Source organism: Microchirus variegatus (assembly GCF_963457635.1).
Source record: "Microchirus variegatus genome assembly, chromosome: 12".
NCBI classification, from domain to species: domain Eukaryota; kingdom Metazoa; phylum Chordata; class Actinopteri; order Pleuronectiformes; family Soleidae; genus Microchirus; species Microchirus variegatus.
Window position 1 is genome coordinate 23,805,478 of NC_139813.1, and position 17,551 is coordinate 23,823,028.

A 17,551-nucleotide genomic window follows, 5' to 3' on the forward strand; every position below is an offset into this window, starting at 1 on the left:
TATACATATATTCATACATATATAAATATATATGTATATATTCATACATATATAAATATATATGTATATATATATATATATATATATGTATATATACATATATACATAAATATATATGCATATATACATACATACATAAATATATATGCATATATACATACATACATATATACATATATATGCATATATACAAATATATATAAATATATATACATATATACATACATATATACGCATATACACATATATATATATAAATATATATACATATATACATACATATATACGCATATACACATATATATATAAATATATATACGCATATACACATATATAAACACATATACATACATATACATATACATAAATATACACATATATACATACATATATATATATATACATACATATATATACATATACACATATATATACATACATATACACATATATATACATATATACATACATATACACATATATATACATATATACATACATATACCGGAAGGTAGCCGGTTCAATCCCCGACCAGTCCGCAGCTGAAGTGCTGTTGAGCAAGGCACTTAACCCCCTCACTGCTCCCCGAGCGCCGCTCACTGGCATGGCAGCTCACTGCGCTGGGTTAGCATGTTCTCCACCTCACTGTGTGCTGTGTGTGTTCACTAACTCACTGCAGAATTGAATTTCCCCTTGCGGGACTTAAAGGGTTCTTAATCTTAATAATAATACATATATATATATGTAAAGGTCATGACCTCAGATTTTTCTCCCAGGAAACTGAACTTCTCAAACAAAGACGATTAAAGCCTATTTGATCCACCGTAGAAAGAACCCGTTAAACATGTAAGCTACATGCTAACGTGAAAAAGCGTGCTGTAAATAAAGCGTCACGCAGTGCAGCCTGAAACATGATTGCTCTTCGATGATAATGGAACGCAGTACAAGCCTTGTATATGTTCTATAAGTGAGGGTCTCGCTTTACGGTGGCCGCAATTTTGTGCCGTGCGCACGTTTCTACAGCAAAACACAAACAAGCGTACACTGCGAAAAAGTAAGAAAGACAAAAGAAGAAGCTCCTTCCTGGTCTGCACAGGCCACCGTAGTTCCCAGACATGCTTGGGAAAAGGAGGCGTCTGCAGTCTCACCATTAGATGGCGCTATTTTTTTGTAGGAACATTGTGTAGGAACATAATCACAAGTTTGTTGATGTCACAACAGTCAGCTCCCTCAGTGCCATTTTGAGGCAGAACTCTTCAGTTACTCTTTAAGTTGAATATTCAGCAGATTATTTATGAGTTGATCTCTCTGTTTTTTTTGTGCGGTGTAACTTATTTTTATTGACTTTACTGGGATTTCTTAACTTTTGCCATTTGTAAATGTCAATAATTGTCATTTGAAGAAATAAATAATCTTCATTTTACACATTTGTGCCTTTTAAAGAAGAGAAACTGACCTGATGATGATGATGATGCTGATGTAAAGGCTGAACTCTGGCCTCCATGTTGGCTCCTCATCAGTCATCTTTCCTTCTTTCTGTGGTGCTCCAGTGCGACCTAGTGGTCATCCGCTGAACTGCAGCCTGCGAACACACAACGATCACACACCATGATCCGACTCCTATTTCCTACAATCTGAGATAGGTTTATAGAATTACAAGGTGTTTTACCTATTAAATTAAATTTAAAAACACATATTTTAACAAATTCTCACCATCAAACTTTCACAAATCAGATGAAATACAACATAATTTAAGTTTTAATGTATTAAATGTATAATAACTGGTCACAATGCATTAATCAAGTTAAGAACATAAAGAGACTATCATTTTAAGACAATAATAAAGGATTATTATCATATATTTCAAGTCAAGTCCGTTTATTTGAACCCAAATTTGGATTTGTTTTGTAGTTTTTAGACTTTTAACATCCTTCAGCAACATTTAACACACATGACAGACCAAGAAATATCATAAAAATAGTTAAAATAGGTAAATAATGTGAAAAATTTAAACAAAACATAAAGAAATTAACAGATAAAGTGCATATACTGTAAAGAATATATGGATATCGGTCACCCTTGGACCCACTGGTGGCCCCGCGGGCCGTATGTTTGACACCCCTGATATTCTAAGCGACGTAATCTCCAAATCTAAATCTAAATTATGAGATTTATCATCTAAAACTCTTGGATTTGGTGCCGAAAGAAGCCAGAATTTAGCCGAACTGTCACCGTCTGTGGACACTTATACTTTGTCAGCTGAACAACCGTGCTTTTATTTTGGTAACTGCAGAAGCGCGTAATAAATAAAACATGTATTTCCTGTTTCTGAGTTCTACAAATGTTTCAAACCTAAACAAAAAAAAAACATTAAATAATGTAAAAAAGAGCAGAAAAATCACGGGGAAAGTGAACTGAAATGAAGTAAATGAGGATGAGAATGTGTGTGTGTGGTTTGTTGTAAAAGCTGAAAACAAAAGCAGAGAGACGTGTGTGTGTGCGCGTGTGTGTGTGTGTGTGCGTGTGTGTGAATGTACTATGCCGATGCATCGTATGTCAAAAGCCCTGCAGGACAACAAAACCACGATCGAGCCTGCAGACGTCCAGACTGTCAGGACATCTGTCATCGCTGACAGTCATTGTGTGTGTGTGTGTGTGTGTGTGTGTGTGTGTGTGTGTGCGTGTGTGATGAATGGGTGAATCTCTGGCACTGGCTCATTCCAGAGAACATAAGAAGAAGAAGAAGAAGAAGAAGAAGAACAGCCGTGTCTCTGAAACATTCATGTCTGATATAAATCTCTGTGCCAGTTTCTCTATTATTATTCTTTGGCATCAGTCATTAAAGGATCTAAATAGTGTTGTTGTTGTTGTCGTCGTTGTGTTAATAAACATGATACAAAGTTACTTTGTCAAAACTTGATTGAGTAAATGTGAAGTAAATACGACTTTGTGTTTATTCCCTGTTTATACTGTAAACATAAAGCCCATACTGTTGCATTGTTAATATCTTTCACACATGTTTATTGTTTATTATCTTCATTTTATCTTATCTTTAAAATACAGACTTCCACGTCAACATTCAACAAACTTAAATCCAAAATAAATAAACACATTTTAAGTGAAAATATCAAACTATATATATATTTAACATAGATTTATACTATCTATATAACAGAAACTACTGTTGATGTGTGTTTGGATGGATGCATGTGCGGCATTGAGACACTAGGGGGAGCAGTTTGCCCACATTTGAAGTTTCAAAGGGGTTTGGTTAAAGGGACATTTCACTGTTTTCTCATGACACACCTTCTTTTTAGATTCATGATGATGATGATGATGATGATGCTGATGATGAGTGTTTATCATTTCTGTGTAAATACAGTGGAATTAAATTCTCACAGAAATAATTATTATTATGATGTGACGTCCTGGATGTAAAGGATTAATCCTTTAATGACACCTTTTTTTTATCATGTATTTAGGAAAAAGGGAAACCACGAGTGTTTATATGCATTAGATTTTAATATTCATCAAATATAGGGCTTCATCAATTATTATGAGCGTTTTTTTTAATGATTAAAACAAGTTTTATACAATTCCAGCTTCTTAAATGTGAATATTGTTTTGGTTTCTTTGCTCCACATAATAAATAAATCATTCTCTTTTGTGCACATTATAATTTCAGAGTTTGGGAAACACCCATCAATATTTTTCAGCATTTTCTCACATTTTATGAACCAAATTAAATCAATAAATGGAGAAAATAATCGCCCTAATTGCTGTAAAAGCTAATATATTATAATATTTTTCTGTATAGTTTATCTCACTGCTTCAGTACGGAGCATTAAAAAGGCAACTATTGAAAGCTGAGCCATGAAATTAAATGTTTACATCGCATATATAGCTTATATTGTCATATTAATGTATGGAATTCAACCGTATTATAAAGTGTAGCAAGTATGTGTCGTATTATAGTACAATTTTATCATTTCAACTGTTGTGTTAATGTTTCTCGTACGTTATTTAGTGCTATACAAATAAAACTGATTTAATTAGGCTGGATATTTAGGTGTGTGTGTGTGTGTGTGTGTGTTCACTGTAACATGTGTTAGAGTGTAATCAGAGATAATAGAGCAATAAATTACACCATGATTGAACATGAGAGAGAGCAGCAGATGATGATGATGATGATGATGATGATGATGATGATGACGATCTACAACACAAACAGCTTGTGTTTGTCGGGCGGTGCTAACTGTGAGGGACATATGTACTGTGTGTGTGTGTGTTTGTCATATAAATACAACAGTAAACAGTCAACATGCAAATAAATATACATATAAAACAGGACTGAGCAACAGTTTGAAGGCTCCACCAATGTCAACTGAAAGTTAAGTCTTATATTAACTCTAATATGTGAATATAATAATAACGAATGCACAATATTAGTGGAACAACTTCGGTATCGGACGATATCTGCCTTTAAAATATTTAATATCTTTTTATCGGTTTGATACCAGCTCGGATAGTGGACAGACAAAAATGTAACATCCGATATAATGCAAAATTCTAAATGTACATAAAATGTACATTTAAATCACGAGAAAGCATTTTAGCAGAGTCATGTTTGGGCTCTTGGACTCGGCACAAATGATTCATTAACAGCTCCATAAATGGTCTAAAGTACGTATTTGTATCAGACTGATATCGGCATCTGTAGATACTCGAGGATGTGATGTCGGTATCGGACACAAAAAAGTGACCAATCACTGAATCAGTAGACTGAATAAACTGCTACCTGCTTGTATCCTCTCCTACTATTATTTATTGATGTTTATTTATTTTTGTATATAAGTACAGGACATATCGTATCAGTTATCGGTCCAAACACTTGTGATATATCGGTAAAAAGTCCATTATCTTGCATCCCTAGTACGTAAAGTTGAAATAATCCTGATGTAATAGACAGCAGATGTTTGACACTTTCACCTGTTTCTCCTTCAACAACAGTGTGTTTTCTGAAGGTTTTCCAACTGAGGAATAATTAGACTATATCAGCTTATTATAACTTTGTTAGAATAACAAATCTAATTCTGGCTTCATTAGACTAAATATAGAGCTGAAGGACTTTGAAAGTCAGCAGCGCTGCAGCCCTGAAGGTTTTCTGGACACTGAAGGAGGATCTGTGACTCTATTTATTATAATTATAATAATAAACATTGCTGGACCTGGTGTTTAAACATTCATTTCACATCTCATCCACAAGATTTCTAGAAATCTACAAGTTCCAACTGATTCAAAGACATTCATTTATTTATTTATGAAAATAAAGGTGATATAATCAGGTATGGAAGAAAGAGAAAGCGGTTAAATGTGATAAGATCTGTCAACAAACACTAATGCTTCACTACACACGTGTTGTCAGCGTGTTGTCGTAGGTTTTTTTAAATATGTAGTTTTATCTTTGAGATAAATAGATTAGATTGAGATTAATGACTTATTAATATAATACACATTTGTGGAGGGGTAAAACAACACATTTGGAGTATTAAGTATTTGTGATATTGATGGTAAAAAAGAAGTGTTATGGATCCACAGAGAGGGAAAACACAAGCTTTCAAAATCTGAAATTATAAAAAATAAGAAAACAGATTTTTTGTTGGTTTTTTTAAAGGGGGAAAATAAACAGAAAAATGTAAAAACTGAAGTTCGTGTTGATTTTTTGCTTTATTTGTTCACCTTTAGAACTGTATTATGTGACCCAGACAGGTTACCTTGATAATCTAAGTCATATAATTTCAAACTTCATCTAAATTATCAGATTTTTCAACATAAAAGCCACAGAAGCCAGAATGTGGACACTTAAATACAAATGTGCTTTTATTTTGGGAACTGTAGAAGCTTATAATAAAGAAAACATGTATTTCCTGTTTTATTTCTCTCTTTTTTTTACTGATGCTGCTGCTGCTGCTGTCATCCCGCCCCCATCCTTACTGTAAAGTCAAGCGTGCAGCCTTTACAGGGGTTCCCCATTCACACACACACACACACACACACGGAGAGAGAGAGAGAGAGAGAGGGGGAGAGAGAGAGAGAGAGAGAGAGTTGAGTCGTCCCTTCCTCACTTGGCTGCATTCGGTTTACCGACACCGGAGACGCGACCATGCTGTGGAAACTAGTGGAGAATGTCAAGTATGAGGACATTTACGAGGTTTGTGTCTCTTTCACTCTTTCACTCTTTCACCTGCAGCTGCAGAGTGTGTGTTTTTAGGCTGTCAGGCTCTTATTTGTGTGATAAATGTGTGTGAATGTGAACTGCAGCAAAAAACAGAGAGAGAAAAATGCGTGAAATATGTCATTTTGCCTTAAATGTGACCTCTGGATTTGGTTTTATTTGACTTTTTTTGGCGCACAGTTTGGATCATAAGGTAAAAAGGGGAATATATTTGACAATTTGCATTTTATTTTACTCATAAATCAGTTTAGAAATGTAGGGAAAAAATATATAGGATTAAATATATAGGATTCTCTGTATTATGTTTTAATTGATCTTAAACGAGATGACGCTGGGTCAGAGCAGGGTCTCGTGTCAGGGATATTGATGTTAATCGTTTGGCTTTCATCCCAGAACAATATTGTGTTAAATACGAGCCGCTGCGCGTGGTGGTGTTGGTGTTAGTGTTGGGTGGGAGGATTGGGGGGGGAGGAGAGGAGAATCGCTGCTCGCGCTGAAAGGGCTCGAGCACAAAGCGGTGGAAGAAAAGATCGCTCGCGAGGCCCCTCGGCTCAGCCCGGTGGGAAGCCTCTCTTGTCTCGTGCGGCACATGGCTTTTCTCCCACGGCGCGAGAGAGAGGGAGGAAGGGAGGGAGGGAGGGGTTGTGGAAGCTGTGATGTTGTTAAACAAGTCATCCACGAGGGCAAAGAGGGGCCGCGTGGACTACAATGTAGCGTTTAATCGCTCCCTTTTGACTCTTGACACCGTTCACACGAGCCCCTCTCGTGCGTCCAAGCAGCCACGGTCTCGAGAGTGTGTTTGAGTCGTTTAAAAAAAGCAGCTGCGAAACAACTAGAGGCGCCTTTGATTCTTCACGAGTGTGACTTTAATACACTGAAGGAGGAAGAAGAGGAAGACAGAGGAATGTTGCATCTGTGCGTAAAAGTGGACTTTGACATTGGATTCAGCGTCTTAAGTTAAATAATAACAAGATATAAATGTGTGGAATGGTTCACTCACATTTTCTCCACTCACTTCTACAACTTTGAATACCAAACGATATTTGCGCAAAAGTAGTATTTGTGCAGGTGTTTTTGCGTCTGTGCGTAAAAGTCCAAACTTTTTACTCTGGAGGAAACATTCTCCAAATCCAAGTCTTTAACGTGAATATGAACAGGCTACAAATATGTGACACGTTCGTGTTAAAGCAGCTGTTCGGATACTTCATTACTCTCCACTGTGTTTTTGTAAAGTCAACGCCGTTTACGACTTTTGTCTGTGCGTAAAAGTGAGCTTTTATTTTGGAGAAAACTGTTAACAATCATTTAAAACTCTCACACGTTCATATGAACCCAGCTGTAAAGACAACCAACCACTGTGTCCACTTCCTTTTTAGTAAGGATACAAACCTTTACGCAGAAATGGTGTGTTGGAGTCTGTGCGTAAAAGTGTTTTTTTTGCTTCGGATCAAACATTTTCTCGCTTTATTAACAAACTACACGTCTGTGATCGTAAACCCTGACACATCCGTGTAACCTCAGCTGTTCAGACAGTGTCTACTGCTATTCACAGACGTCTTTTGCGCAGGAGTCTGTGCGTAAAAAAAAAAAAGGAGACACCAAATCGTCTTTAAGCCGAATGTAAACACTGATCCGTGTTAACTCAGCTGATCACACAGAGGATAAAAAAACGTCCTCTGACGCCAACGCCTTTTGCGCACAAACGGTTTGTGCCAAAGTGTCTCCACAGACAGGAGCGTGCACTTTCCTCCTTTGCGTCAGATTTTGCCTTCAAAAGTCGCCCCAAAGCGATTATGTCTGTGATGGGGGGGGATTCCTCGCGGGTCTGGGGACCCTGATCTGTTCTCTCCTGTCTGAAAACCACACTCAGAGTATTCTTCTTCTTCTTCTTTCTTTTCTTTTTTACATATCCTGCTGCTCGCGCGTCCTTTCCATCTCTCCGTGGAATTTAAACGTCACTCACGGTTGCGCGAGAGCCTTCACGCTCCGATGTGTCGCCAGTCCCCCTGCCTCGCGCGCATTAATATTCCTGTAAGTCCCAGTCATGAATAACAATTACCGCACATACCGGGGGTAGAGAGGAGAGTGCGCGAGCTCGGTGCTCACAGTCAGAGCAGCGGCGGAAGCTCCGGGCGCAGGAAGCTTCAGTGCGGAGCTGGAGATCAGGAAAACAACACAACAACAACAACAACACAACACGAGCTGCTGGGTTTTTTTCCTCCTGGAATGAGTTTGGCTGTTTGCGCCAAACAACGTCTCCACTATAGCGCACTGCTGTTTTAGCGCGAGCCCGCTCGTGACACCCAGAGAGGCTTTACAGATGTTAGTTCACTCTTACTCCACCGCGGTGAGTTTTCCTTCCCTTCAGTCTCTTCTTTTCTTTTCCTTTTTTGAAAATGAAGCTGTAACATTTGGAGCTCGAGGCTCTTTTATGTTCCTGCTTCACTTTAATAAATTATCATCATCCACGCGCCTTTTTTTTTTAACCTCATTCTGTTAAAATGTGGATTTAATTTCTTTTCTCTTTTTTTTCTAGGACCGGCATGACGGTGTCTCGAGCCACAGCTCGCGCCTGTCCCAGCTGGGCTCCGTGTCGCACGGCGGACCCTACTCCAGCGCGCCGCCGCTGTCTCACGCGCCCTCGTCGGACTTCCAGCCTCCGTACTTCCCGCCGCCGTACCAGCCGCTCGCTCACTACCAGAGCCAGGACCCGTACTCCCACGTCAGCGACCCGTACTCGCTGAACTCCCTGCACCAGAGCCAGCAGGGCGCGTGGGGCGCGCGGCAGCGGCAGGACGCCGCCGGGGAGCGCATGGACAGCTCGGCGCTGCTGGCGCAGCCGCGGGCCTCGCTGCCTCAGCTGTCCGGTCTGGACCCGCGGCGGGACTACGGCATGCGGAGGCCCGACGTCCTGCTGCACTCCACCCACCCGGGACTGGATTCCGGGATGGGGGACGGGCTGCTGCACGGGCTGCACGGTATGGAGGATGTTCAGGTGAGTCAGAGGTCACCGGGGTTAAACGGAACGAATGTTTTTATTTGTGTTTCTGTGAAAAAGTTATTTTAATGATATAAGAAATAATTTAAGATAATATTTGCTAAATTATTATTTTTTAAAAAATAGGAAACATATTTTTTAACCAATAATTGGAAAATATTTACAAAAATGTTACCTTTTTATGTGAAATGTCAGACTTTTTAATTACTGTAATATAACAAAATGTTTATTATATACTGATATTAGGTTTATTTACTTTGAAAACACAATTTTTGTCACAACTGCTGTGAATACTTTCCCTCAGATTTGTTCTAGAATTTGAAAAACACAATTAACTGTTTTTTTTCTCCAACTTTTACGACTCAATATTTATGTTTTTTATATTTTATCCATATAATTGTCAGTATTTACAGTATATTGGCTCACATTACCTTTTAAATGTGGATGCTATTACAGAAAAATTTAAATATCCGTATAAAGGAAGATTTAAATAGGTTTTTCCAAAGAAACGGCAGCATTACACAGTGGTTATTGTTGACAGCTGTCGACTTCATGGTGTCTGCTGTGTTTTCCTCGTGCCTTCAGAGCAGAGGTCAGTGACCTCTGAGCAGCAGCAGCAGCACAAATATTATTCCCTCAGGGCTGTGAGATGAGAAGATGCTGATATGTGGCATAAGCTGCTCAGATGTGACGTAAACTCACGTCAAACCTGCCTTTACGAAGCAATAACAACTCATAATATCAGGCATTTCTTATTTGATTTAATTCCATTTGATGTGAAATAAGGATTTATTATTATTATTATTATTACTGTTTCATATAGATTTGATAGTGAGTGCTGCTGCTGCTGCTGTAAAGGTTCACAGAGCAGAGGAAAGACTGTGTGAAATGGACTTTTATAGTGTGTGTGTGTGTGTGTGTGTGTGTGTGTGTGTGTGTGTGTGTGTGTGTGTGTGTGTGTGTGTGTGTGTGTGTGTGTGTGTGGGATTTTCATCTTCCCCTCGGGCCACAACCATCACGAATCGTCTGCCATTTAACCTCCTCTATACCTTCTCATTTCTGGCTTCCCCTGTTTGTGTCACGCATTTATTAACCTCGTATAAATGTGTTGTTTCAACAAATTAATCTGGGTTGGGCTTTTTTTTTATGAGTTCTTTGTTGTGCCAGTGTTCGACTTCATGGTTAAAACACAAAAGCAGGAGTGTTTTGACCTAAATAATTTACACTTTTTTTTCTCCTGCTGTTATTTTTGTGTAGCAGCTCCAAAATAATACATTGTTTTTGTGTGTGTTATTCCCTGACAGACCATAGATGACACCAACGGAACGAACATCCTGGATCAATCAGTAATTAAGAAAGGTGTGTACATACACACACACTCAGGTTTGTACAGCTATTCTACCGAGGACACTGCACTGACACCATTAACCTTAGCCATAACCAGCTAATGAACCCACAACCCTTAACTTAACCAGTCCCTCAGAAATGAGGTTGTGCCTCGTTAGGACCAGGTTTTATAGTCTCCATGATGACTTCTGGTCCTCAATAGGTCACAAATACAAAAACATACACACACAGGCACCATTTTTTTTCTCCACTATGTACAAAAATGTCATGTAAACAGCAAATGTGCAGAATTAAATGTATTTTCTACTATTATTAATGCAATTTCCCCCCAAATAATGGTTAATTTTCATTAATTATTATAAGTTAATGTATTAATTACATGTATTTATATGACAACAAGGGTTTTCCTCATTTGCTGGTGTGTAATATAATAAGATTTATGGGTTTTTAACGTGTATATTTGTGTTTAGTGTGATTTTCCTGGATCATGTGTATAAATGCGGGTTAAAAATGCCAGTATATTAATGTCAGTCAGTCAGTGTGTGTGTGTGTCTGTGTGACACTGACTGACTGACAGACAGGCTGCCGCTCAGATGATGATGTGCGGTGATTTAGTTAGCGGGCTGCGCAGTGACTGCGCTCCCCGCGGGCCATTTAAGCCGCTGATGTAATAAATGGCACCGCTCACGGAGATCTCGTGAGCTCGTTTAGAGCTAATCTGCGGTATTATCCCCCGTGGAGTCATCAAAAAAAAAAAAAAAAAAAAACTCCCTCCAACTCAACCGGCCTCGATTCGCCTGCACACGTGCACGCACGAACGCACGCACGCACGTACACATTTTGACGCCATTAGCGCGCGCATTAACGCGCTGGATGCAGGAGCCGCTGGTGGGAGTGAAAGCGGCGCGTGGAGAAAAAGACTGGGAGGTGGTTAATGCGATTTGGGAGCGCGAGCCAATCAACAATCGATAACACTGTAATGAGAATGTCGCGCGACATTAAATAACAGCTAATGCGCGTGGGCGCCTCATTGGGCCGGGGATGAGCGCGCGGGCGCGGTCATGCGTGTGTGCAGAGAGAGTTGATTTGAGGAGACATTTGTTTACGTTTTCTTCTTCTTCCTCCTCCTCCTCTCTTTCAGTTCCAATGCCTCCTAAAAACGTGGGCTCGCTTATGCTCGGTAAGGACGGGCTGATCGGTGGAATCACCGTCAACATTAACGAGGTGTTCTGCTCGGTACCGGGCCGCCTGTCGCTGCTCAGCTCCACCTCCAAGTACAAAGTGACCGTAGGGGAGGTGCAGAGGAGACTGTCCCCGCCCGAGTGCCTCAACGCCTCCCTGTTAGGAGGAGTTCTGAGAAGGTACAGCAGGTTTTCTGTATACTCTCTCTCTCACACACACACACACACAGGTGTGTATGTGCACTGTACTTGGAATTGTTCTGATTTTATTTTTTTCTTACAGAGCAAAGTCCAAAAACGGTGGAAAGTGTTTGAGGGAAAAGTTGGAGAAGATTGGACTGAATTTACCTGCAGGAAGACGCAAAGCTGCCAACGTCACATTACTAACGTCTCTCGTAGAAGGTGATTTATTCATTTATTTTAACACCATTATTATTGTGCCATCATTTATATTTCGTATAAAAACAACAACAAAAAAATACGTGAAACAAACCTCAACTATATCATTTTACCCCATCGTTCCAAAAAATTACGCGCAAATTACGCACAGCCAAAAAATTGGGAATTACAGAGATTATGACATCACAGACTTTTATATATATATATATATATACACAATGACTACAGGAGAGAATTCTGTCATGGAAATAAATATTATTGAGTGAGTTTATTTACTTCACACCTTTAATATATCGTTTATATTATTAATATTCTACATTTTCCTATATTCATATAGATTGAAATGGACTAACATTACTAAACACGTGGTTTTTCCACCAGATTACCACTTTTCTGCAAGCAAATAAGTCATTTTAATTATTTTTACACGACACATTTGAATATGTTATCCTTTATGACTGCGTTTGTGTCATATAAGGGGATTTTTTTAGTGCGTAATAGATGTGTTTGGTCGGTAAAAAACGTTAAATAGTATAATAATGTTGATTTTATTTAAGAAAACAAAGAAAAGGGTGGGTTGTATTGATCCACAAGTAAAAAAAGTAAATAGAAACTAACAATCTGTGAAGTCAAACACATTCTACAGTTCAATTGTTTGTCTATACACGATATTTACCGTGGTCTGTGTACACACCTCACACCCACACCCACTCCCCACCCTCAGGTGAAGCGGTGCACCTGGCCCGGGATTTCGGTTACATCTGTGAGACGGAGTTTCCCACCAAAGCCGTGAGCGAGTACCTCAACCGGCAGCACGCGGACCCCAACGAGCTGCACACGCGGAAAAACATGCTGCTGGCGACAAAGTGAGTTTGATGGAGCGTTTGATTACAGTGTTCTCGCCTTTATGATGTGCTCTGACATGGAGGACATAATACATGTATAATATACATGTCTGCAGTCAGGCTCATATGGAAAATGACTGGAAACATTAGATTTTACCGACTAATCCTTACAAAATATTAAGGTATTTGACTTAATTTAAATACATGTAAATATAAAAGGTACAAAAGTCAGATCCTGTGGTGTACAGAGAAAGAATATTTATATTTTTACTGGGAAAAATACGTTTTAAGATGATTTCACTGCATTTTTGCTTTGTGCAACTGACATTATTATATTTAAATGTTCAAATAATCTAAAAATAGACATAATCAACTGTATTTGGGCTCAAAAATTAGTCAAAAATATTTTTTCAGTGCAGGTTGTCAAACAGGGCGTCCATTTATCCGAATATCCAATGAATGTTGAAATGAATCTCCCTCTGGGGCCTTAATGAGACTCCCTGAGGGTGAAGACTCACACACACACACACACACACACTCATTGATTTCCATTCATTTGGACAATCTAAACAAAAAACCTTAACAATAACCACAACACAAAAATGTCTGCCCTAAACTTAACCAGTTCCCTTTAGGAATTACGCTGTCTGTTCTGCCTCATTAGGACCAGGTTTTGGTCTCTACTGGTCCTGACAAGGACAGCGTTTATGTTCCTAAAGAGGTAACAAATACAAGAACACACATACACACATATTCTGAAAATTCACCAGGTAGTTAAACTCCATAAATGCCGAGTCATGCTATGATTTAAATATATATATATATGTATATGTATATATATATGGGTCATATTGTGACATAAGCTTAAATATCAGAGCGTCAGATGTAACTGAATGTAGAGAAAATTAGTGCTATTTCAGTTAAATATTCAATGTTTACAAAGCATTAAAGCATGAACATTTTTTTACCCACATCAGCAAAAACATTAAAGCACCAGTGTGAAGGATATAGTGACACCTAGGGGTGAAGTCACTGAAAATCCCATGCAATTTTAAAAAAAAAAAGAAAAAAAAAAGACCCCATTATGACGTAATGAAGGCAAATTTCAGAATAAAATCCAAATCAAATTATTAGAAATTGAATTTTTAATATTGAAATAATTACCTTTTTGTTGCTAGGTGCCGCTAAATTCAACAAACGCGATGTTTTAATGACTATAAGGTGAATTATTTCTGACACGTGTTATTATAAATTGCACTTTATTGTGGGTGTTTTTTTTTCGATTAGAAAACGATTAAATTCTCCATCTGCTACAACCACACTAACTACTGCACTTCCACGCAATAACCTTTAACTTGAGCCTCATTTGATGGTGGACACTTTAAAGTGGACAGTAGCTCACAGACATTATAAAAAAAATAAAGAAATAAAGACACTGTGATGTTGATGCTAGAAGTGTTCAGAGCCTCCGGGCTTCAGCGCATTGATCGGGTTTTTTTTTTTTAACCGATTCTCCTCATAAAAGTTACTTATATTCATCAATGTTTACGGCCGTTAAAGGAACCCGAGGTGTTTGTGATTACAATCGCACCTTTTGTTTATTTACTTATTTACGAAGAGAGCTGTGGTGAACGTGTGGATTAAATCACAGATACTTAATCTTACGATATCTTAATCTGGGTATGTTTATTCTCCTCAGTGTTGAGTTTGAGGTGAGTTAGAAAAGATGTGCATGAATAAGTGCTGTTTGCTGGACTGTGTGTGTGTCAGTCAGTGTGTGTGTGTGTGTGTTTGATGCTCAGATTCAAACCTGTTCCAACAGCGTCTGTGGGCCTCGTTTCTGCCTGTTAGAAATTCATTATTTAGCAGTGAAGTGTTTCAAGTCGCCAGAAAACAACAGCGAGAGCCTTGAGTGTAGCCTGAGGTGGCGGCTTCTCCTCTCTGCTCACCCCCCCCTCCTCCACCCCTCCTCCACCTCCTCACCCCCTCCTCCTCCCCCTAAACCCAGCTGGGCTCGGCCTCCACAGCCTGTCACTCATTTGCTGCAGTTTTGCCCCGAGGCCTCAGCATGTATGTGTGTGTGAATCTGAGAGAGAGAGAAATGGATCTTTAGAAAATAATAATAATAATAATAATAATAATAATAATAATAATAATAATAATAATAATAATAATAATAGGGCCTAAAATTTGAGGATAATCTGCTGAAAATCATCATTATATTAAAAGATTTGTTCTGGTAATGATTGGTTGGTTTAAAGGTGTTAATTAACTGGTAAATAAAACAATATCTCAGATTTTTCAGCTTCTCAAATGAGAATATTTCCTGTTTTCTTTGCTACAGTGAATATTTTATATATATACTTAATAATGATATTGAGAAAATAAACAGATTAATCACTTATTAAAACCATTGTTAGTCGCAGCCCTGATTCAGAGATTATAAGATTTTCCAAGGCAGGTATTTCACTTATTTTGCCATTTGATGGAATATTTTTCTATATATTTTTTAAATGGATATTTGTCACACACAAAAAATATATCAAACTAAAAAAAAATGTGAAAAAAGTCCAATGTTTTTGAGCAAAAAGACATAATGTAAAATGTGTTGTGTGTCGAGTGCAAAGCTATGACATGCATTCATCGTCCATCTGTTAGAAATAACATTTCTGACGATATTTCACGTAATTTCAAATTAAAACTGTTTGTTTTGATATAGTTTACAATACAAATGTATTTCGTTGTCACACATAAAAAAATATACCCCAGATATGCAGTAAAAAAAAAACAACAATAATAATAATAATTTTAAAAAAAGCATTATTTAAATGTAACTGTATCATGTACATGTTACAGTCGTACTTTACATAATTATCTATATGCCATATAATTTCAGGGGAATAAATTCTCAATGTGTGTAATTGAAATAATCTCATGGGACAAATCCACTTTATTCTGAAGCAGCTGATTGCATCACATTTACTTTACAAAGGCATTCTGGGAAAAGAAAGCCCAGGTAATATCAAAATGAGACGCAAGTGGATGGACGGAGAATCAAAAAACTAAAGAAAAGAAAACAAAAGACCCTATAGGGAAATTACTTAAAGTAGAATAATCCTGTAAATAAACTGATTTGACGCAAAAGTTTGAAGAAGTTTGACCGTTTTTAACGTGGCAGTGAGTTTACAGCTTTAATATCGTCATTTTATTCTGCCTTTGGCTTCATTGTATCCACGACTATGCGGACTAAGTCTGATTTGTGTGTTATTGTGCGTTTAAACAACATGAATTTGCAGTGATAATCACACTGTAGCGTTAGAGATAATGCAGTGATGTGTTTAAGTCGTTTCATTTCATACAGCACACTGTATATTCTTAAAAAACCTGACATAATAAGCTCTTTTTGTGAGTTTGTACCATGTGTTTCTATGATGTTTACCTTTGAAAATATCCTCATTATTCCAGGATAGGAGACCAGGATCAGAGCAGTGTTTCTGTTCAGAATTGATGCTTTAAAAGCAAATTAATCACTAATAGAATGATGAAATATTAAGATTAACTTCCCCAACGTTAATCTGGGTCAGAGAGTTATTTTGCTGCAACTTTCTGTTCAAAAAAACATAAACAAATTTAAATGAATAAACCCAGATTATGAGCAGATGATGCTCTGAGGCTCTCAGTAATAACAGAATCCTGGTTTTCATGATGTCTGTATCTGTGTGTGTGTGTGTGTGTGTGTGTGTGTGTGTGTGTGTGTGCCAGTAATAATAAGAAGAAGAAGAGTTCAGAGCACACAGTGAAGCTGTGGTCATTAAAATTAATGACAGTGAATACGGGCCAGTTATCAGACTTCCTGAGGAAAAGCCCTGCGCTCTTTCTGTGACGTATATATATATCTTGATATCCTCATGTCTTGTCGCCCCCTGCAGACAGCTGTGTAAGGAGTTCACAGACCTGCTGGCCCAGGACAGAACTCCTCTGGGGAACTCCAGGCCCTCGCCCATCCTGGAGCCCGGCATCCAGAGCTGCCTCTCCCACTTCTCCTTCATCACGCACGGCTTCGGCTCGCCCGCCATCTGCGCCGCGCTCACCGCCCTCCAGAACTACCTCAGCGAGGCTCTCAAAGGACTCGACAAGATGTTTCTCAACAACCCGCCCAACAGCCGGCACGGCGACGCCGGCAACAAGGTCGGCGACAAAGACGACAAGCAGCGGAAATGAAGCACACTTCAGGGGGAGGGGGGAGGGGGAAGGGAGAGGGATGGCGGAAAGGGGGAATTAAAAAAAGAAGATGATGATGATGATGAAGAAGAAGGGGAGCAAGGATGGAGAGCAAGCCACGCACACACACACACTGAAGAGGACGAAGACACGCACACACCCTGTGGGCCAGAGTCGGAGAGCACAGAGGGATTTTTCATCTGTGTTACGTTCTTTTCATTCCCCCCAGCCCCCCTGAGGACATGGTGGTTACTGTGTTACATCCATTTTGCTCCCCCTGCCTGCATCCTGTGAGACTGAGACGCTGTGAGCAGCCCACAAACTA

General features: G+C 38.7%; 1 protein-coding gene across 1 annotated transcript; it reads left to right on the forward strand.

The window, feature by feature from the left end:
* Positions 1-6,163: 6,163 nt before the first annotated feature.
* tfap2b (transcription factor AP-2 beta) lies at positions 6,164-17,226 on the forward strand (the record flags this gene model as incomplete). Its single annotated transcript, XM_083898825.1, has 7 exons — positions 6,164-6,211; positions 8,772-9,230; positions 10,538-10,592; positions 11,722-11,941; positions 12,045-12,163; positions 12,885-13,026; positions 16,935-17,226. The coding sequence occupies 7 exons, from the start codon at positions 6,164-6,166 to the stop codon at positions 17,224-17,226; spliced, it is 1,335 nt and encodes a 444-aa protein (XP_083754951.1).
* Positions 17,227-17,551: the final 325 nt, after the last annotated feature.